General features: G+C 47.9%; 2 protein-coding genes across 2 annotated transcripts; one reads left to right on the forward strand and one right to left on the reverse strand.

The window, feature by feature from the left end:
* Positions 1-6,212: 6,212 nt before the first annotated feature.
* Positions 6,213-7,450, forward strand: LOC6550577 (venom allergen 5). The gene is made up of 2 exons (XM_001978142.3): positions 6,213-6,864; positions 6,996-7,450. Exons 1-2 carry the CDS (start codon positions 6,242-6,244, stop codon positions 7,297-7,299), a joined length of 927 nt encoding a protein of 308 aa, XP_001978178.1. The 5' UTR covers positions 6,213-6,241; the 3' UTR covers positions 7,300-7,450.
* A 101-nt stretch (positions 7,451-7,551) lies between these two features.
* On the reverse strand, positions 7,552-18,072 carry LOC113564535 (mucin-2). Its single transcript, XM_026982261.1, has 3 exons — positions 10,202-18,072; positions 8,111-9,967; positions 7,552-7,720 (listed from the first exon to the last, which is right to left on the reverse strand). The coding sequence occupies exons 1-3, from the start codon at positions 18,070-18,072 to the stop codon at positions 7,552-7,554; spliced, it is 9,897 nt and encodes a 3,298-aa protein (XP_026838062.1).
* Positions 18,073-18,429: the final 357 nt, after the last annotated feature.

An 18,429-nucleotide genomic window follows, 5' to 3' on the forward strand; every position in this document is an offset into this window, starting at 1 on the left:
AGACCTTCTGACATCCTGACATCCTGCCATCCTGACATCCTGGCATCCGCGTCCTTATCGTCATCGGGTCAATTGAATTAATGCGCCCAATTGCATATGGAAATGCCGTAGGAATGTATGGGTGTTTGCTGTCCGCATTACGCGGCTACGTATAGTGATTACGTTATGATGTGCCCGGCTTAAGCAAGGAGCTGAAAAAGGAGAATAAGAATATCCAGGACATTTGCTCCTTGCCGCCGCACTATTTACGCCATGCAATCAGGATGTGCTCAAGTCAACGGACTTTCGTTAAACACTCGACAGTTGTGGGAAAATAAAAGTCATTGGGCGCGTAATGGCACAGTAAAACGGAAATCAAAACGGAATACAATGTTGCTAACGTGTTGAATGGGCAGTGGGCTTATGTATAAACTTATTTATTGTTGCTTGCCGCGAGCACACAACTCTAAGCTATAGTAATATAATAATAATTTCCACCGGCAACCGTAAGTCCGCTTGCTTTACCTAAGCCAAAGACGCTCATTTTTCTAGAGTGAGGCACAGACAAAAGCCCACAATGAACACTAAAAAACGCAACGAGTATAAACAAGGCACATATATAAAATACAAAAAACAACGAACCACATACGTGAGAAAGCGAACGTGTTTTTGGGAAAAAAGAAAAGGCGTCCAGCCGGTTGAAAATACATAAATCGAGCAACGAAATCTCAGCCATTACTTGGCATTATTGAAGTAAACGAATTTCAAAATGCAGGCCATTCGAGGCAAGGCAAATGTCTTTAAAATCGACCAATTTGGGAACGAGATTAAAAGCAAGTTGGCAGACAGAAGGCACAAAGTGGCGAGTGGAGGGCAGGAAGCCAGGAAGCCAGGATGCGGAGGGCAGGACACGGATACGCTGCACGTCCTTGGGCAGTGTCAATAAAGCGCAACAAAGAGCTTGGCCAAGAGCAAGTCGTGTCAATATTTTGACTGTGTTCTTAGCCTTGGCTTCTATGTCTCTGACCAAGCATTGTATCGAAATTGCTACACTGCCGGAAAATCCAGAGCCAAAATGGCAAACATTGCTGCTCCGCCTTGTCACACAGTCAAATTTCCAACTAATCCTATTGTAAGAAACAAATTTGCTCTTTTCACATTTGTATTATTTACATGGGTACTTGTGTCGCAGTGCACCTGTGTCTTGGGAGCTTTGGTGGCCCAGCCTTGGAACTGCCTTCCCTCGCCGAAGGTGGCCATGCGCGTCCAGCGTCGGGAATATTGATGCCCCTGGAGCGTGCCACTGGGAATGCCATGTGCCAGTTGACCATGTCGCAGCCAAAAGCAAAAAAAAAAAAAAATAATAATAAGTATGGGAGGATGGCAGGCGTGGGGAGAAATGGTAACTAGAAGGGCGGCAGTCGGCGCATGTTAAGCACTGGCGTGGAGAAGGACTTCCTCTGGCCAGGCGCCAGGAGGCATCTTCGGCGGACTGGGAAGGACGAGGGATGACATAAATTAGCGGCAGGCCGGTCTCCTACACTCGCACTCGTGGCCAAAAAGTTCTGCGGCTAGCTGCCTCATATTGCGGCACGCAGTTTATCATTGTGTCGGGTCAGCGTTTGATGACCCCTGACCCCTGACCCCTGGCATCCGATCTCCAGATCCCCAGATCCTCTCTGCAGCAACTGCTGCTGTTGCACATCACGTGACTTGCCAGCCAAATGAATTCCTTGGTGGCGCCACATGGCGCAAAACGCTTCCGTAATGGAGAACTTAATATTCGTGTCCTGAAGAAGGATTTCAGGTATTTTACAATTATAATCCGAACAAACGTTATTCAATCATCATGGATCATGGCTAGTATGATCTCGATTTTTAAAAATTTAAAAGAAATTGAACTGTAAAGTTGCATAGAACGGCAATTTATAATTTGAGTGTTTCAATTGTCCAATTTACGCGTCATTAAATTTTATTGGCTCAGTCGCATCTAATGAAAGGAAAAACCGTTTGAAGGCAATTATTAGCTATTTCGCTAAATTAGTTAATCAATGGCCACTCGTGATAACTTACCATAATCAATTATTTGATGCTCTACATGCCGAGTATCCATTTAGTCGAAACAACACTGCAAATGCAATTTAGACTAATATGTATGATGTTGTTCTCATGTGTGCAACTACCCAAGTAAGACTTTCTTAGTGACAACCTCCTGTGAAGCAGCATTGCCACAATGGTTCTGATCAATGTACCTTATTTCCAATATCGTTGAATCATCAAGACGCCTCCGCTTTTGCGGAGGCAGCATCTTTATCATGGACGCACTTTCTGGAGGACAGCTCCGCTTAAGAGATGGATGAGGTGCGGAATTGGGTTTATCCATTTTTAATTTAAATGTACTGGCTTGTGGAGTATTGAAAAGTACACTGGTTGAGTTTGCCAGCTGTAATGACAATGTGTAAATATCCATATAAACGACTATATCAAGGCCTGCCCATTTATTTACATCCAGATGATAATCAAACCGTAACACAGCCCCTCCAACGCCGCACCGATATTAGGTTTTAATTATGCCACATTTGATTGCATTAACTTGCCCCCGCAGTTGTTTACGCAAATACGTTAAAATACAATATTAAATAAGGCCGAAAACAACAGCAAAAAAGGAAGGGCAGTCAGGCAGTCAGGCAGACGCAAGACGTGAAAGTGCAGTGAAATGCAATGAAATAAATAATAACCACAAAAATGCAATTTAATACAAATCTAATTCGAGCACATCAAAATGGCCAGCTGTCCGTGTGTAAAACCTCCCCATCCGCACCCAAAACCCCACAAAATCCGAACCGTTCATGGCGATTTTTAATTGAAAGCGCGACTTTTGGGCTTTCAACCAAACACACACACAGCGCACACACACCACACACACAGCGCACACACAGCACACACACAGCACACACACCCACGCAGACAGCAGCATTTCCAACAGCAGCTGCATAAATTTCATTAGTAAACTTTTAATTAGAAAAATTTCAGCATGAATTTAATTAGTGCAGATACACACACACTCGCACACTCGCACACACGCACACATAGATGGAGCGAGAGACAAAACCGAAAATTAAATTTAATAATATGAAATGAAAATGAAATGCAGCCAACACCTGACAACTGGCTGACAATAGTAATGGCAACGAACACCATTTATCTGGGGTAAAATCAACAAGGCGCGTTTTGAAAAACACTATGTAGCAGCCAAAACCAAAATCCACAACAAATAATAATCTTTGGTCCTTCGAGCCGCATTTCAGCGCTATGTTTGAAGATGCAGAAAAACTAAGAGTATCGTATATTCGATCATTCAACTTAATTAATAGGGTAACTGGCAAAACATCAAAGCGCACACAGCTCGTGGATTTAAGGGAGCTGCATCGTGTAATTAAACCTTGGCAGTTTCGACCAACTAATTGCCAAGGTAACAACCCAGGACACGAAGTCGCCAGCGCAAACGTCACGTTTTGCTGCCAGCAATTATATGGCTCACAGAAGCACACGGACACAAAGAGATCATCGCTGGCCAGGCCGAAATACACTGGGCGAAATATGCTAATTATGATAAGAGCCTTCAACGCCGGCCATTAAAAAGCCACCTAGTTGTGCGGCCATGCCATGGCGATGGCCAACTTAAGTTGGCTTTCAGTTATCGCGCACTTGGCTAACAGAAGCGGTTGGACAATTAAACAAAGCACTTGGGTTGTTAAGAGCTTAAAGCTTTATCTCATCAAACTATATCAATGCAAACATTAGAAGCTATCGATAAAGACGTTTCCAACAAGACAAGATTTCAGAATTGGTATTAAACATGTTGGTGGATGAAGTAAAGTAACTCTTCCCGAGTTTCCGATCATTTTCTTGGCCCAACAATTGCTTCGCACTTCCGCCAACAACCAGAGTGTTTGGTGGCTTACAGCTCCATAGATCTTCGTTATCGCCGACTATCTGGAGGCCATTGGGCGTCACGCTTAACGTGATGTACTGCCGCAATTGGTGTAATTACAGAATGAGGAAGTGCAGCGGTGGCGATATATGGTAATTATGCTGCCAATCATAAGGCCAAGTGGGGTTACCCGGCCCCAAATGTATTTTCGTACACATTTTCAGAGTAATTTATGTTTAGTCGCTGCTAAATGTATTGTTTATATTTAACAACTGCAGCATTGACGTTGCTGCCAATTAATCGCTGCGCGATTAATCATTTTCTATGCAAATGTATCTACTCGCACGTCACGCGAACTTCAGCATTAGCTTTCGATCCGAGTTTGACTAGCTGGCTGGATCTATCTGATGACTGCTAAGAGATCTTTAATTACAACAGCAGTTGAGCGCCGTCGTCGACGAAATACGAGTACTGGCCAGCGAATATCGTGGCTAAATAAACTACCAAGCAACTATTGCGGTTGCGGCTGATGCCGCTCACAAATCATTCATAATCATATAGCCGGAGAACTTCAATTGAGTCAGCCAATAAAACCCAAGATTTATTGAATAATTTTCTGCAACTTGAATGAACCCGGTGCAGCCACTGGGCAGTAATTAGTGAATTAATGAAAACATTTTTCTCAGCGAGTGATGCACTTCTACACTCAATGAATAATGGGAAATTCGCCTCTAGCATGTTCTCAATTTCTAGCAATTTTCGAATAAAATAATGGCATTTTTAGTTTTTAAAATTAAAAGTCAATGATTGCAACGCATGAGCAGAACCTCTCAAAAAACTCAATGATGTGATAGCTCAATAAACGCGAAACAACCAGCCGCATCGTAATTGGCCAATAAAAGAAGAAGCGAAATCTAGAGTTTATTAGGGCCAGCGGTCCGAAGAGTCCAATACCCTGGTAGCTTCATGCCAAAATTATTTTAAAGCCATCTGAGTAAGTTATTTCAATTTACAATCCTACAATGTGGCACGTGCGAAACTAAAGTTTTTTTTCAGTCATTGCTCACGTAAATAATAAGCTTTGAATGTGCGAGACACATTTTTAATTGTTCGGGGCACTAAAATCTGTATAAATAGAATATTTTTCATGTACTCAAGTAAGTCGTATGTGCAAAGCCACTAAAGTCTCTGGTATAACAAACTATTGGCAACCGATCTTGGGACTACAAAACCAATAAAATTATAAATAGCATTGACCCAGACTCGAATCCAGAATCAATAAACTGCTCGATCCATTCTTTCTTGCTTATTTCGGGGATGGCCATTCGACGTCATAATTATAAGATTTTTTTCTTATTTATGGTCTTTTCGGTTTTTTGCAGATTTCGCATTTTGGTATTGTTGGTGTGTTTAGTGCGAGGCTTCAGCTGTCGGAGCATTGTTATTTTAATTAACTTCGATTAGGTGTGAGGCACGTTTCTGTTGACGTTTCATTAATTTCTGTGTTTTTCTGCGTTCTTTACACTTGATTTTTATGTTCCTTATTTTTGTATATGCATATATATATTTTTTTTGGCTTACGACGGTTGTCTCTCTTGGGCCAGCGGCTTTTGGCCGGGCTAGTTGATTGTAAAGCTGAGCGAAAAGCCAATAATTCCCCGACCCAGCTACTTATCGGCAATTGCCTTGAAGCGAGCATTTTTCCCACACTGCCCGCCGGTAACTGATTATACCACTTACACGGGGCCAGTCCCAGATCCAGACCCAGACGCGTACCCACATCCAACAACACAAACCGGTTATCCACGGATCGGTGCGAATCGGCGGTGATATGGCGGTGATATAGGGATGATCCACTGATGCACCGCACGCGGCGCACTGCCGGAAGCTGGGCGACGATGAGGGATGACCACTGGGTGCCGCGAACCTAGCAAGCTGCCCAGACTGCACTGAGAAAAAATACAATGGCTATAAAATAGGACCTTGTTCATTCGCAAGTCTGCGAATTTAAGGGTTACATTCTATTAATAGTTAGTTTCCATCTAATCAACTAATTTCCACGAAATAATAGCAGAGATTATAAACCTATGATTAAGATAGTATTTTAGGAATGACCCGCTCCGATGTCCTCAGATTAAAGCCCCACTAATTCCCATGGCTAATTTCTTTCTAATGAGAACCAGTTATGGACCCCGCAGCGCTACCCAACCCAAAGAAGTGGGAAAAGCAGCGACGCCGGCGGAGGCAACTGGTCGATGGTTAGCCATAACCCATTCATAAACCCAAAGTGCCGCACGACCTCAGATCAGTAGCGTGTTGACCGTCGAGATGCCGAGATTGTTGAGCAAGTGCAGCGTGTTCGCCGCTTGGGCGCCTGCAGTGCTCCTCATAGTTTTGGTTTGCCACAACGGATTAACCGGAGCTCAGAGCTTAACCGAAGCCGTAACCACCACTACTGCAGCGCCATCTGGCGGCTACTGTGCGGCAGCACTTTGTGAGCTGTACAATGGAACGCATCTGGTGCACGTGCCGCATACCGCATGTGGCAACAACGGTAGCTTCTCTCCCTCCTGCGGACCGGAACCCAAGCTCCTCGAAATGAGCGAGAGGCGGCGCCAGCTGCTGCTGGACATGCACAATTTGGCCAGATCGAAGATCGCCAGCGGAAATCTGGATGGCTATCGCAGTGCCGCCCATATGCCGCTGCTGCGTTGGGATAACGAACTGGAGCAAATGGCCGCCTTGCACGCCAAACGCTGCCAATTCGCCCACGACAAGTGCCGCAACACGCCGCGTTTCAAGTTTAGTGGTCAGAATATCGGTTACTTTTGGATCGGCAGAGAGTTCAAATCGCACTCGAGACGAATGAAGTCCTTTGTGATCAACTGGTTCCGCGAGTACCAGGATGCCAATCAGAGCTTCATCGATAAATATCACCCACATCCGCAGGGGTAAGCCGCTAAAAACTAAATGTTCAACACAAAAGTTGTTTAAATAGTGTCAAATATTTTGTAAAGTTCTTTAGAAGTTTTAAAACTTTATGAAAACGCATAAGATTTATAAAAATATTTTTCTCCCGCAGCAAGAAGATCGGCCACTTTACACTGCTTGTGTCTGATCGAGTGAATCGCGTGGGCTGCGCCGGTGTCCGCTTCCTGGAGCCCAAATCCAATCGTTTCCAGTTCATGTTGACGTGCAACTATGACTACAACAACATTTTCAACGAACCCATCTACCAATCTGGTCCGGCGGGATCCAAGTGCCCCCAGCATCGCATCAGCGAGAAGTTCCCCGGCTTGTGTGACTGGCGGGATGCCAGCATTGATTTCGACAGCGAGGAAAGCGCTGAAGATGGTAATACGTTGGACAACAATATACCCCTGTAAATAAATAAGTCCTTAGCATATGAATCTAATACTCGTGGGGCCCCACTAGGTACAAGTTACGTAAGAAACATTTTTTTGTTAATGTATAAGAAATCATTTTCAATGAATTATGACAGAATCTTTGGAATATAACGCATTGCTACCAAGAGAACTTTAAATTTGTAATGTTGTTGAAAATTTATTAGAATTAAAATTTACATTAATTACGGATTCAATAAGCTTATCACTACTTTAGTTCTGTTTGATGCTGCTTTACGAAATATTGGGAGTGCTTGTCAATGGTGTACCAGTTATCACATCGAATATATTAAACGGAGGGAGAGATTCGGTTGTCGTCTCAACCGATGTTGGCTTAAGGGTTGTCGTCTTCTGAGAAGTCTGCTGTGGCGTTGTTCCGCCAGTAGGCTCTAACGTTGTCGGCCTGGAAGTCGTTCCCTCAGTTGGTCTCAGAGTTGTATGCTTGGCAGTCGATCGTTCAGTTGGTTTCTGAGTTGTCTGCTTGACAGTTGTTCCCTCAGTTGGCCACAGAGTTGTCTGCTTGGCCGTTGTACCTTCAGTTGGTCTCAGAGTTGTAGGCTTTGCAGTCGTTCGCTCAGTTGGTCTCAGTGTTGTCTGCTTATCAGTCGTTCGTTCAGTTGGTTTCAGAGTTGTCGGCTTAGCTGTTGTTCCCTCAGTTGGTTTCTGAGTTGTAGGCTTGACAGTCGTTCCCTCAGTTGGTTTCAGAGTTGTAGGCTTGACAGTTGTTCTCTCAGTTGGTCTCAGCGTTGTCTGCTTGGCAGTCGTTCGTTCAGTTGGTTTCTGAGTTGTCTGCTTGGCAGTCGTCCCCTCAGTTGGTTTCAGAGTTGTCGGCTTGGCCGTTGTTCCCTCAGTTGGTTTCTGAGTTGTAGGCTTGACAGTTGTTCCCTCAGTTGGTCTCAGAGTTGTCTCCTTGGCAGTAGTTCGTTCAGTTGGTTTCTGAGTTGTAGGCTTGACAGTTGTTCCCTCAGTTGGTTTCAGAGTTGTCGGCTTGGCCGTTGTTTCCTTAGTTGGTCTCAGAGTTGTAGGCTTTGCAGTCGTTCCCTCAGTTGGTCTCAGAGTTGTCTGCTTGGCCGTTGTACCTTCAGTTGGTCTCAGAGTTGTCTCCTTGGCAGTAGTTCGTTCAGTTGGTTTCTGAGTTGTAGGCTTGACAGTTGTTCCCTCAGTTGGCCTCAGAGTTGTCTGCTTGGCAGTCGTTCCCTCAGTTGGTCTCAGAGTTGTATGCTTGGCAGTAGTTCGTTCAGTTGGTTTCTGAGTTGTAGGCTTGACAGTTGTTCCCTCAGTTGGCCTCAGAGTTGTCTGCTTGGCAGTCGTTCCCTCAGTTGGTCTCAGAGTTGTATGCTTGGCAGTCGTTCCCTCAGTTGGTTTCAGAGTTGTCGGCTTGGCCGTTGTTTCCTTAGTTGGTCTCAGAGTTGTCTCCTTGGCAGTAGTTCGTTCAGTTGGTTTCTGAGTTGTAGGCTTGACAGTTGTTCCCTCAGTTGGCCTCAGAGTTGTCTGCTTGGCAGTCGTTCCCTCAGTTGGTCTCAGAGTTGTATGCTTGGCCGTTGTTTCCTTAGTTGGTCTCAGAGTTGTAGGCTTTGCAGTCGTTCCCTCAGTTGGTCTCAGAGTTGTCTGCTTGGCAGTTGTTCCTTCAGTTGGTCTCAGAGTTGTCTGCTTGGCCGTTGTACCTTCAGTTGGTCTCAGAGTTGTCTGCTTGGCAGTCGTTCGTTCAGTTGGTTTCTGAGTTGTCTGCTTGGCCGTTGTACCTTCAGTTGGTCTCACAGTTGTAGGCTTGGCACTCGTTCCCTCAGTTGGTTTCTGAGTTGTCTGCTTGGCAGTAGTTCGTTCAGTTGGTTTCTGAGTTGTAGGCTTGACAGTTGTTCCCTCAGTTGGCCTCAGAGTTGTCTGCTTGGCAGTCGTTCCCTCAGTTGGTTTCAGAGTTGTCGGCTTGGCCGTTGTTCCCTTAGTTGGTTTCTGAGTTGTAGGCTTGACAGTTGTTCCCTCAGTTGGTCTAAGAGTTGTCTCCTTGGCAGTAGTTCGTTCAGTTGGTTTCTGAGTTGTAGGCTTGGCAGTCGTTCGCTCAGTTGGCCTCAGAGTTGTCTGCTTGGCAGTCGTTCGTTCAGTTGGTTTCAGAGTTGTCGGCTTGGCCGTTGTTTCCTTAGTTGGACTCAGAGTTGTAGGCTTTGCAGTCGTTCCCTCAGTTGGTCTCAGAGTTGTAGGCTTTGCAGTCGTTCCCTCAGTTGGTCTCAGAGTTGTCTGCTTGGCCGTTGTACCTTCAGTTGGTCTCAGAGTTGTATGCTTGGCAGTCGTTCGTTCAGTTGGTTTCAGAGTTGTAGGCTTGGCAGTCGTTCGCTCAGTTGGCCTCAGAGTTGTCTGCTTGGCAGTCGTTCGTTCAGTTGGTTTCAGAGTTGTCGGCTTGGCCGTTGTTTCCTTAGTTGGTCTCAGAGTTGTAGGCTTTGCCGTCGTTCCCTCAGTTGGTCTCAGAGTTGTATGCTTGGCAGTCGTTCCCTCAGTTGGTTTCAGAGTTGTCGGCTTGGCCGTTGTTCCCTCAGTTGGTTTCTGAGTTGTAGGCTTGACAGTTGTTCCCTCAGTTGGTCTCAGAGTTGTCTGCTTGGCCGTTGTACCTTCAGTTGGTCTCAGAGTTGTAGGCTTTGCAGTCGTTCGCTCAGTTGGTCTCAGAGTTGTCTGCTTGGCCGTTGTACCTTCAGTTGGTCTCAGAGTTGTCTGCTTGGCAGTCGTTCCCTCAGTTGGTTTCTGAGTTGTAGGCTTGACAGTCGTTCCCTCAGTTGGTTTCTGAGTTGTCTGCTTGGCCGTTGTTTCCTTAGTTGGTCTCAGAGTTGTATGCTTTGCAGTCGTTCGTTCAGTTGGTTTCAGAGTTGTAGGCTTGGAAGTCGTTCGCTCAGTTGGCCTCAGAGTTGTCTGCTTGGCAGTCGTTCGTTCAGTTGGTTTTAGAGTTGTCGGCTTGGCCGTTGTTTCCTTAGTTGGTCTCAGAGTTGTAGGCTTTGCAGTCGTTCCCTCAGTTGGTCTCAGAGTTGTCTGCTTGGCCGTTGTACCTTCAGTTGGTCTCAGAGTTGTATGCTTGGCAGTCGTTCGTTCAGTTGGTTTCAGAGTTGTAGGCTTGGCAGTCGTTCGCTCAGTTGGCCTCAGAGTTGTCTGCTTGGCAGTCGTTCGTTCAGTTGGTTTCAGAGTTGTCGGCTTGGCCGTTGTTCCCTCAGTTGGTCTCAGAGTTGTCTCCTTGGCAGTAGTTCTTTCAGTTGGTTTCTGAGTTGTAGGCTTGACAGTTGTTCCCTCAGTTGGCCTCAGAGTTGTCTGCTTGGCAGTCGTTCGTTCAGTTGGTTTCAGAGTTGTCGGCTTGGCCGTTGTTCCCTCAGTTGGTTTCTGAGTTGTAGGCTTGACAGTTGTTCCCTCAGTTGGACTCAGAGTTGTCTCCTTGGCAGTAGTTCGTTCAGTTGGTTTCTGAGTTGTAGGCTTGACAGTCGTTCCCTCAGTTGGTCTCAGAGTTGTATGCTTTGCAGTCGTTCGTTCAGTTGGTTTCAGAGTTGTAGGCTTGGAAGTCGTTCGCTCAGTTGGCCTCAGAGTTGTCTGCTTGGCAGTCGTTCGTTCAGTTGGTTTCAGAGTTGTCTGCTTGGCAGTCGTTCGTTCAGTTGGTTTCTGAGTTGTCTGCTTGGCCGTTGTACCTTCAGTTGGTCTCAGAGTTGTCGGCTTGGCAGTCGTTCCCTCAGTTGGTTTCAGAGTTGTAGGCTTTGCACTCGTTCCCTTAGTTGGTTTCAGAGTTGTAGGCTTGGCAGTCGTTCCCTCAGTTGGTCTCAGAGTTGTCTGCTTGGCAGTCGTTCGCTCAGTTGGTTTCAGAGTTGTCGGCTTGGCAGTCGTTCGTTCAGTTGGTTTCTGAGTTGTCGGTTTGGCCGTTGTTCCCTCAGTTGGTCTCAGAGTTGTCTGCTTGGCAGTCGTTCCCTCAGTTGGTCTCAGAGTTGTAGGCTTGGCACTCGTTCCCTCAGTTGGTTTCAGAGTTGTAGGCTTGACAGTCGTTCCCTCAGTTGGTTTCTGAGTTGTAGGCTTGACAGTTGTTCCCTCAGTTGGTCTCAGAGTTGTCTGCTTGGCAGTAGTTCGTTCAGTTGGTTTCAGAGTTGTCGGCTTGGCCGTTGTTCCCTCAGTTGGTCTCAGAGTTGTCTCCTTGGCAGTAGTTCTTTCAGTTGGTTTCTGAGTTGTAGGCTTGACAGTTGTTCCCTCAGTTGGCCTCAGAGTTGTCTGCTTGGCAGTCGTTCGTTCAGTTGGTTTCAGAGTTGTCGGCTTGGCCGTTGTTCCCTCAGTTGGTCTCAGAGTTGTCGGCTTGGCAGTCGTTCCCTCAGTTGGTTGCAGAGTTGTAGGCTTGACAGTTGTTCCCTCAGTTGGTTTCTGAGTTGTAGGCTTGACAGTCGTTCCCTCAGTTGGTCTCAGAGTTGTTTCTTTGGCAGTAGTTCGTTCAGTTGGTTTCTGAGTTGTAGGCTTGACAGTTGTTCCCTCAGTTGGCCTCAGAGTTGTCTGCTTGGCAGTCGTTCGCTCAGTTGGTTTCAGAGTAGTCGGCTTGGCCGTTGTACCTTCAGTTGGTTTCAGAGTTGTCTGCTTGGCAGTCGTTCCCTCAGTTGGTCTCAGAGTAGTCGGCTTGGCCGTTGTACCTTCAGTTGATTTCAGAGATGTCGGCTTGGCAGTCGTTCCCTCAGTTGGTCTCAGAGTAGTCGGCTTGGCCGTTGTACCTTCAGTTGATTTCAGAGATGTCGGCTTGGCAGTCGTTCCCTCAGTTGGTTTCAGAGTTGTAGGCTTGACAGTTGTTCCCTCAGTTGGTCTCAGAGTTGTCTGCTTGGCAGTCGTTCGCTCAGTTGGTTTCAGAGTTGTCGGCTTAGCCGTTGTTCCCTCAGTTGGTTTCAGAGTTGTCTGCTTGGCAGTCGTTCGCTCAGTTGGTTTCAGAGTTGTCGGCTTAGCCGTTGTTCCCTCAGTTGGTTTCAGAGTTGTAGGCTTGGCAGTCGTTCGCTCAGTTGGTTTCAGAGTTGTCTGCTTTGCAGTCGTTCGTTCAGTTGGTTTTAGAGTTGTCGGCTTGACCGTTGTTGGTTTCAGGGTTGTAGGCTTGGCAGTCGTTCCCTCAGTTGGTCTCAGAGTTGTCTGCTTGGCAGTCGTTCGCTCAGTTGGTTTCAGAGTAGTCGGCTTGGGCGTTGTACCTTCAGTTGGTTTCAGAGATGTCGGCTTGGCACTCGTTCCCTCAGTTGGTTTCAGAGTTGTCTGCTTGGCAGTCGTTCCCTCAGTTGGTTTCAGAGTTGTAGGCTTGACAGTTGTTCCCTCAGTTGGTCTCAGAGTTGTCTGCTTGGCAGTCGTTCGCTCAGTTGGTTTCAGAGTTGTCGGCTTAGCCGTTGTTCCCTCAGTTGGTTTCAGAGTTGTAGGCTTGGCAGTCGTTCGCTCAGTTGGTTTCAGAGTTGTCTGCTTTGCAGTCGTTCGTTCAGTTGGTTTCAGAGTTGTCGGCTTGGCCGTTGTTGGTTTCAGGGTTGTAGGCTTGGCAGTCGTTCCCTCAGTTGGTCTCAGAGTTGTCTGCTTGGCAGTCGTTCGCTCAGTTGGTTTCAGAGTAGTCGGCTTGGCCGTTGTACCTTCAGTTGGTTTCAGAGATGTCGGCTTGGCACTCGTTCCCTCAGTTGGTTTCAGAGTTGTCTGCTTGGCAGTCGTTCCCTCAGTTGGTTTCAGAGTTGTAGGCTTGACAGTTGTTCCCTCAGTTGGTTTCAGAGTTGTCTGCTTGGCAGTCGTTCGCTCAGTTGGTTTCAGAGTTGTAGGCTTGGCAGTCGTTCGCTCAGTTGGTTTCAGAGTTGTAAGCTTGGCAGTCGTTCGCTCAGTTGGTTTCAGAGTAGTCGGCTTGGCCGTTGTACCTTCAGTTGGTTTCAGAGATGTCGGCTTGGCACTCGTTCCCTCAGTTGGTTTCAGAGTTGTCTGCTTGGCAGTCGTTCCCTCAGTTGGTTTCAGAGTTGTAGGCTTGACAGTTGTTCCCTCAGTTGGTCCCAGAGTTGTCTGCTTGGCAGTCGTTCGCTCAGTTGGTTTCAGAGTTGTCGGCTTAGCCGTTGTTCCCTCAGTTGGTTTCAGAGTTGTAGGCTTGGCCGTTGTTGGTTTCAGGGTTGTAGGCTTGGCAGTCGTTCCCTCAGTTGGTCTCAGAGTTGTCTGCTTGGCAGTTGTTCGTTCAGTTGGTTTCAGAGTTGTCGGCTTGGCCGTTGTTGGTTTCAGAGTTATAGGCTTGGCAGTCGTTCCCTCAGTTGGTCTCAGGGTAGTCGGCTTGGCCGTTGTACCTTCAGTTGGTTTCAGAGTTGTCGACTTGGCCGTTGTACCTTCAGTTGGTCTCAGAGTTGTCTGCTTGGCAGTCGTTCGCTCAGTTGGTTTCAGAGTTGTAGGCTTGGCAGTCGTTCCCTCAGTTGGCCTCAGAGTTGTCTGCTTTGCAGTCGTTCGTTCAGTTGGTTTCAGAGTTGTCGGCTTGGCCGTTGTTGGTTTCAGAGTTATAGGCTTGGCAGTCGTTCCCTCAGTTGGTCTCAGGGTAGTCGGCTTGGCCGTTGTACCTTCAGTTGGTTTCAGAGTTGTCGACTTGGCCGTTGTACCTTCAGTTGGTCTCAGAGTTGTCTGCTTGGCAGTCGTTCGCTCAGTTGGTTTCAGAGTTGTAGGCTTGGCAGTCGTTCCCTCAGTTGGCCTCAGAGTTGTCTGCTTTGCAGTCGTTCGTTCAGTTGGTTTCAGAGTTGTCGGCTTGGCACTCGTTCCCTCAGTTGGTTTCACAGTAGTTGGCTTGGCCGTTGTACCTTCAGTTGGTTTCAGAGTTGTCGACTTGGCCGTTGTTCCCTCAGTTGGTTTTAAAGTTGTCGGCTTGGTCGTTGTACCTTCAGTTGGTTTCAGAGTTGTCTGCGTGGCAGTCGTTCCCTCAGTAGGTTTCAGAGTTGTGGGCTTGGCACTTGTTCCTTCGGTTGGTTTCAGAGTTGTCGGCTTGGAACTCGTTCCCTCAGTTGGTTTCAAAGTTGTCGGCTTGGCACTCGTTCCCTCAGTTGGTTTCACAGTAGTTGGATTGGCCGTTGTACCTTCAGTTGGTTTCAGAGTTGTCGTCTTGGCCGTTGTACCTTCAGTTGGTTTCAGAGTAGTTGGCTTGGCCGTTGTACCTTCAGTTGGTTTCAGAGTTGTCTGCCTGGCAGTCGTTCCCTCAGTTGGTTTCAGAGTTGTGGGCTTGGCACTTGTTCCTTCGGTTGGTTTCAGAGTTGTCGGCTTGGAACTCGTTCCCTCAGTTGGTTTCAAAGTTGTCGTCTTGGCAGTCGTTCCCTCAGTTGGTTTCACAGTAGTTGGCTTGGCCGTTGTACCTTCAGTTGGTTTCAGAGTTGTCGTCTTGGCCGTTGTACCTTCAGTTGGTTTCAGAGTTGTCGACTTGGCCGTTGTTCCCTCAGTAGGTTTTAAAGTTGTTGGCTTAGCCGTTGTACCTTCAGTTGGTTTTAAAGTTGTCGGCTTGGTCGTTGTACCTTCAGTTGGTTTCAGAGTTGTCTGCCTGACAGTCGTTCCCTCAGTTGGTTTCAGAGTTGTGGGCTTGGCACTTGTACCTTCAGTTGGTTTCAGAGTTGTCGGCTTGGAACTCGTTCCCTCAGTTGGTTTCACAGTAGTTGGCTTGGCCGTTGTACCTTCAGTTGGTTTCAGAGTTGTCGTCTTGGCCGTTGTACCTTCAGTTGGTTTCAGAGTAGTTGGCTTGGCCGTTGTACCTTCAGTTGGTTTCAGAGTTGTCGTCTTGGCCGTTGTTCCCTCAGTTGGTTTCAGAGTTGTCGTCTTGGCCGTTGTACCTTCAGTTGGTTTCAGAGTAGTTGGCTTGGCCGTTGTACCTTCAGTTGGTTTCAGAGTTGTCGTCTTGGCCGTTGTACCTTCAGTTGGTTTCAGAGTTGTCGACTTGGCCGTTGTTCCCTCAGTAGGTTTTAAAGTTGTTGGCTTAGCCGTTGTACCTTCAGTTGGTTTTAAAGTTGTCGGCTTGGTCGTTGTACCTTCAGTTGGTTTCAGAGTTGTCTGCCTGGCAGTCGTTCCCTCAGTTGGTTTCAGAGTTGTGGGCTTGGCACTTGTACCTTCAGTTGGTTTCAGAGTTGTCGGCTTGGAACTCGTTCCCTCAGTTGGTTTCGAAGTTGTCGGCTTGGAACTCGTTCCCTCAGTTGGTTTCACAGTAGTTGGCTTGGCCGTTGTACCTTCAGTTGGTTTCAGAGTTGTCGACTTTGCCGTTGTACCTTCAGTTGGTTTCAGAGTTGTCTGCGTGGCAGTCGTTCCCTCAGTAGGTTTCAGAGTTGTCGGCTTGGCACTCGTTCCCTCAGTTGGTTTCAGAGTTGTCTGCCTGGCAGTCGTTCCCTCAGTTGGTTTCAGAGTTGTGGGCTTGGCACTTGTTCCTTCAGTTGGTTTCAGAGTTGTCGGCTTGGAACTCGTTCCCTCAGTTGGTTTCACAGTAGTTGGCTTGGCCGTTGTACCTTCAGTTGGTTTCAGAGTTGTCGTCTTGGCCGTTGTACCTTCAGTTGGTTTCAGAGTTGTCGACTTGGCTGTCGTTCCCTCAGTAGGTTTTAAAGTTGTCGGCTTGGCCGTTGTACCTTCAGTTGGTTTCAGAGTTGTCGACTTGGCCGTTGTTCCCTCAGTTGGTTTCAGAGTTGTCGTCTTGGCCGTTGTACCTTCAGTTGGTTTCAGAGTAGTTGGCTTGGCCGTTGTACCTTCGGTTGGTTTCAGAGTTGTCTGCCTGACAGTCGTTCCCTCAGTTGGTTTCAGAGTTGTGGGCTTGGCACTTGTTCCTTCGGTTGGTTTCAGAGTTGTCGGCTTGGAACTCGTTCCCTCAGTTGGTTTCAAAGTTGTCGGCTTGGCACTCGTTCCCTCAGTTGGTTTCACAGTAGTTGGCTTGGCCGTTGTACCTTCAGTTGGTTTCAGAGTTGTCGTCTTGGCCGTTGTACCTTCAGTTGGTTTCAGAGTTGTCGACTTGGCCGTTGTTCCCTCAGTAGGTTTTAAAGTTGTCGGCTTGGCCGTTGTACCTTCAGTTGGTTTCAGAGTTGTCGACTTGGCCGTTGTTCCCTCAGTTGGTTTCAGAGTTGTGGGCTTGGCACTTGTTCCTTCGGTTGGTTTCAGAGTTGTCGGCTTGGAACTCGTTCCCTCAGTTGGTTTCAAAGTTGTCGTCTTGGCAGTCGTTCCCTCAGTTGGTTTCACAGTAGTTGGCTTGGCCGTTGTACCTTCGGTTGGTTTCAGAGTTGTCTGCCTGACAGTCGTTCCCTCAGTTGGTTTCAGAGTTGTGGGCTTGGCACTTGTACCTTCAGTTGGTTTCAGAGTTGTCGGCTTGGAACTCGTTCCCTCAGTTGGTTTCACAGTAGTTGGCTTGGCCGTTGTACCTTCAGTTGGTTTCAGAGTTGTCGTCTTGGCCGTTGTACCTTCAGTTGGTTTCAGAGTTGTCGACTTGGCCGTTGTTCCCTCAGTAGGTTTTAAAGTTGTTGGCTTAGCCGTTGTACCTTCAGTTGGTTTTAAAGTTGTCGGCTTGGTCGTTGTAGCTTCAGTTGGTTTCAGAGTTGTCTGCCTGACAGTCGTTCCTTCGGTTGGTTTCAGAGTTGTGGGCTTGGAACTCGTTCCCTCAGTTGGTTTCAGAGTTGTCTGCGTGGCAGTCGTTCCCTCAGTAGGTTTCAGAGTTGTGGGCTTGGCACTTGTTTCTTCGGTTGGTTTCAGAGTTGTCGGCTTGGAACTCGTTCCCTCAGTTGGTTTCAAAGTTGTCGGCTTGGAACTCGTTCCCTCAGTTGGTTTCACAGTAGTTGGCTTGGCCGTTGTACCTTCAGTTGGTTTCAGAGTTGTCGACTTTGCCGTTGTACCTTCAGTTGGTTTCAGAGTTGTCTGCGTGGCAGTCGTTCCCTCAGTAGGTTTCAGAGTTGTCGGCTTGGCACTCGTTCCCTCAGTTGGTTTCAGAGTTGTCTGCCTGGCAGTCGTTCCCTCAGTTGGTTTCAGAGTTGTGGGCTTGGCACTTGTTCCTTCAGTTGGTTTCAGAGTTGTCGGCTTGGAACTCGTTCCCTCAGTTGGTTTCACAGTAGTTGGCTTGGCCGTTGTACCTTCAGTTGGTTTCAGAGTTGTCGACTTGGCCGTTGTTCCCTCAGTAGGTTTTAAAGTTGTCGGCTTGGCCGTTGTTCCCTCAGTTGGTTTCAGAGTTGTCGTCTTGGCCGTTGTACCTTCAGTTGGTTTCAGAGTTGTCGACTTTGCCGTTGTACCTTCAGTTGGTTTCAGAGTTGTCTGCTTTGCAGTCGTTCCCTCAGTAGGTTTCAGAGTTGTCGGCTTGGCACTCGTTCCCTCAGTTGGTTTCAGAGTTGTCTGCCTGGCAGTCGTTCCCTCAGTTGGTTTCAGAGTTGTCGGCGTGGCCGTCGTGTCTTCTGTTGGTCGCAGAGTGGTTGGTGCTGGTGTTGTTATTTGAGTTGTCTTGAAAGTTGTCCCAATTGTTGTTTCCAATGTCGGCTTTGGAGTGGTGGCCCTGCTGGAGCTCGTTGTGTCGTGACCACAATTGTGCGGAGTAGTGGTGGCATGTGGACAATGCGGCTTCGTCGGAGCTGGACTGGTGATGCGGTGCTCGCAGGCGGGAGTGGTGGGATGAGCAGGACAAGGCGGCGGTGGCGGCTTCAGGGTGGTGGTGCTCGTTTTATTGTTGCACGGATTGCGAAAGTGCAGGATTATCTCATTGGGCTTCTGGCCCGGCACGATGCGGATGTGGGGGCCAAACATTGTGAACGCGGCTGTGGTGGCCGCCAGCAGGCAGATAACGAACAGTTGCATCTTGTCAACGTGGCGCTGCCTGAACTGAACAGTGTGTCCTTGGAATGTGTGTCCTTGCTGGGCCGTTCAGTGTGCTGTGTACACCCGAGCGACACCCTCGGTACTGAGCTTGCCAGCACACCCAAGGGCATATTTAAGCCGTGGTTGCGGGGTCCGCATCAAGTCCCTAGTCCCCCAGTCTGTGCAAGAATTTGAATTCCGGACAGCGACCGAAAACTCGATCGCTCCGACAGCCGCAACGGATGCTTCGTTCGCCCCCTGGCACGCACGCACCTGCTCCGTAAGGCGGGCACGGGTTTGCATAAGCCGCAGATTACGGCAAGTTCAGTTCGTCCAAGCCGAAGGGCGCACGTTCTC

The sequence above is a fragment of the Drosophila erecta genome, unplaced genomic scaffold (assembly GCF_003286155.1).
Source record: "Drosophila erecta strain 14021-0224.00,06,07 unplaced genomic scaffold, DereRS2 tig00000126-arrow-pilon, whole genome shotgun sequence".
NCBI classification, from domain to species: domain Eukaryota; kingdom Metazoa; phylum Arthropoda; class Insecta; order Diptera; family Drosophilidae; genus Drosophila; species Drosophila erecta.

What these genes read in the sequence shown, in the direction of transcription:
- LOC6550577 (XM_001978142.3), top strand. Translation starts at nt 6,242, where the DNA reads ATGCCGAGATTGTTGAGCAAGTGCAGCGTGTTCGCCGCTTGGGCGCCT. An exon ending in TATCACCCACATCCGCAGGG is followed by an intron (nt 6,865 to 6,995) that starts GTAAGCCGCTAA and finishes TTTCTCCCGCAG; the next exon opens with CAAGAAGATCGGCCACTTTA.
- LOC113564535 (XM_026982261.1), bottom strand. Translation starts at nt 18,072, where the DNA reads ATGCAACTGTTCGTTATCTGCCTGCTGGCGGCCACCACAGCCGCGTTC. An exon ending in GCCAAGCAGACAACTCTGAG is followed by an intron (nt 9,968 to 10,201) that starts GCCAACTGAGCG and finishes GACAACTCTGAG; the next exon opens with ACCAACTGAGCGAACGACTG. An exon ending in ACTGAGGGGACGACTGCCAA is followed by an intron (nt 7,721 to 8,110) that starts GCAGACAACTCA and finishes AACGACTTCCAG; the next exon opens with GCCGACAACGTTAGAGCCTA.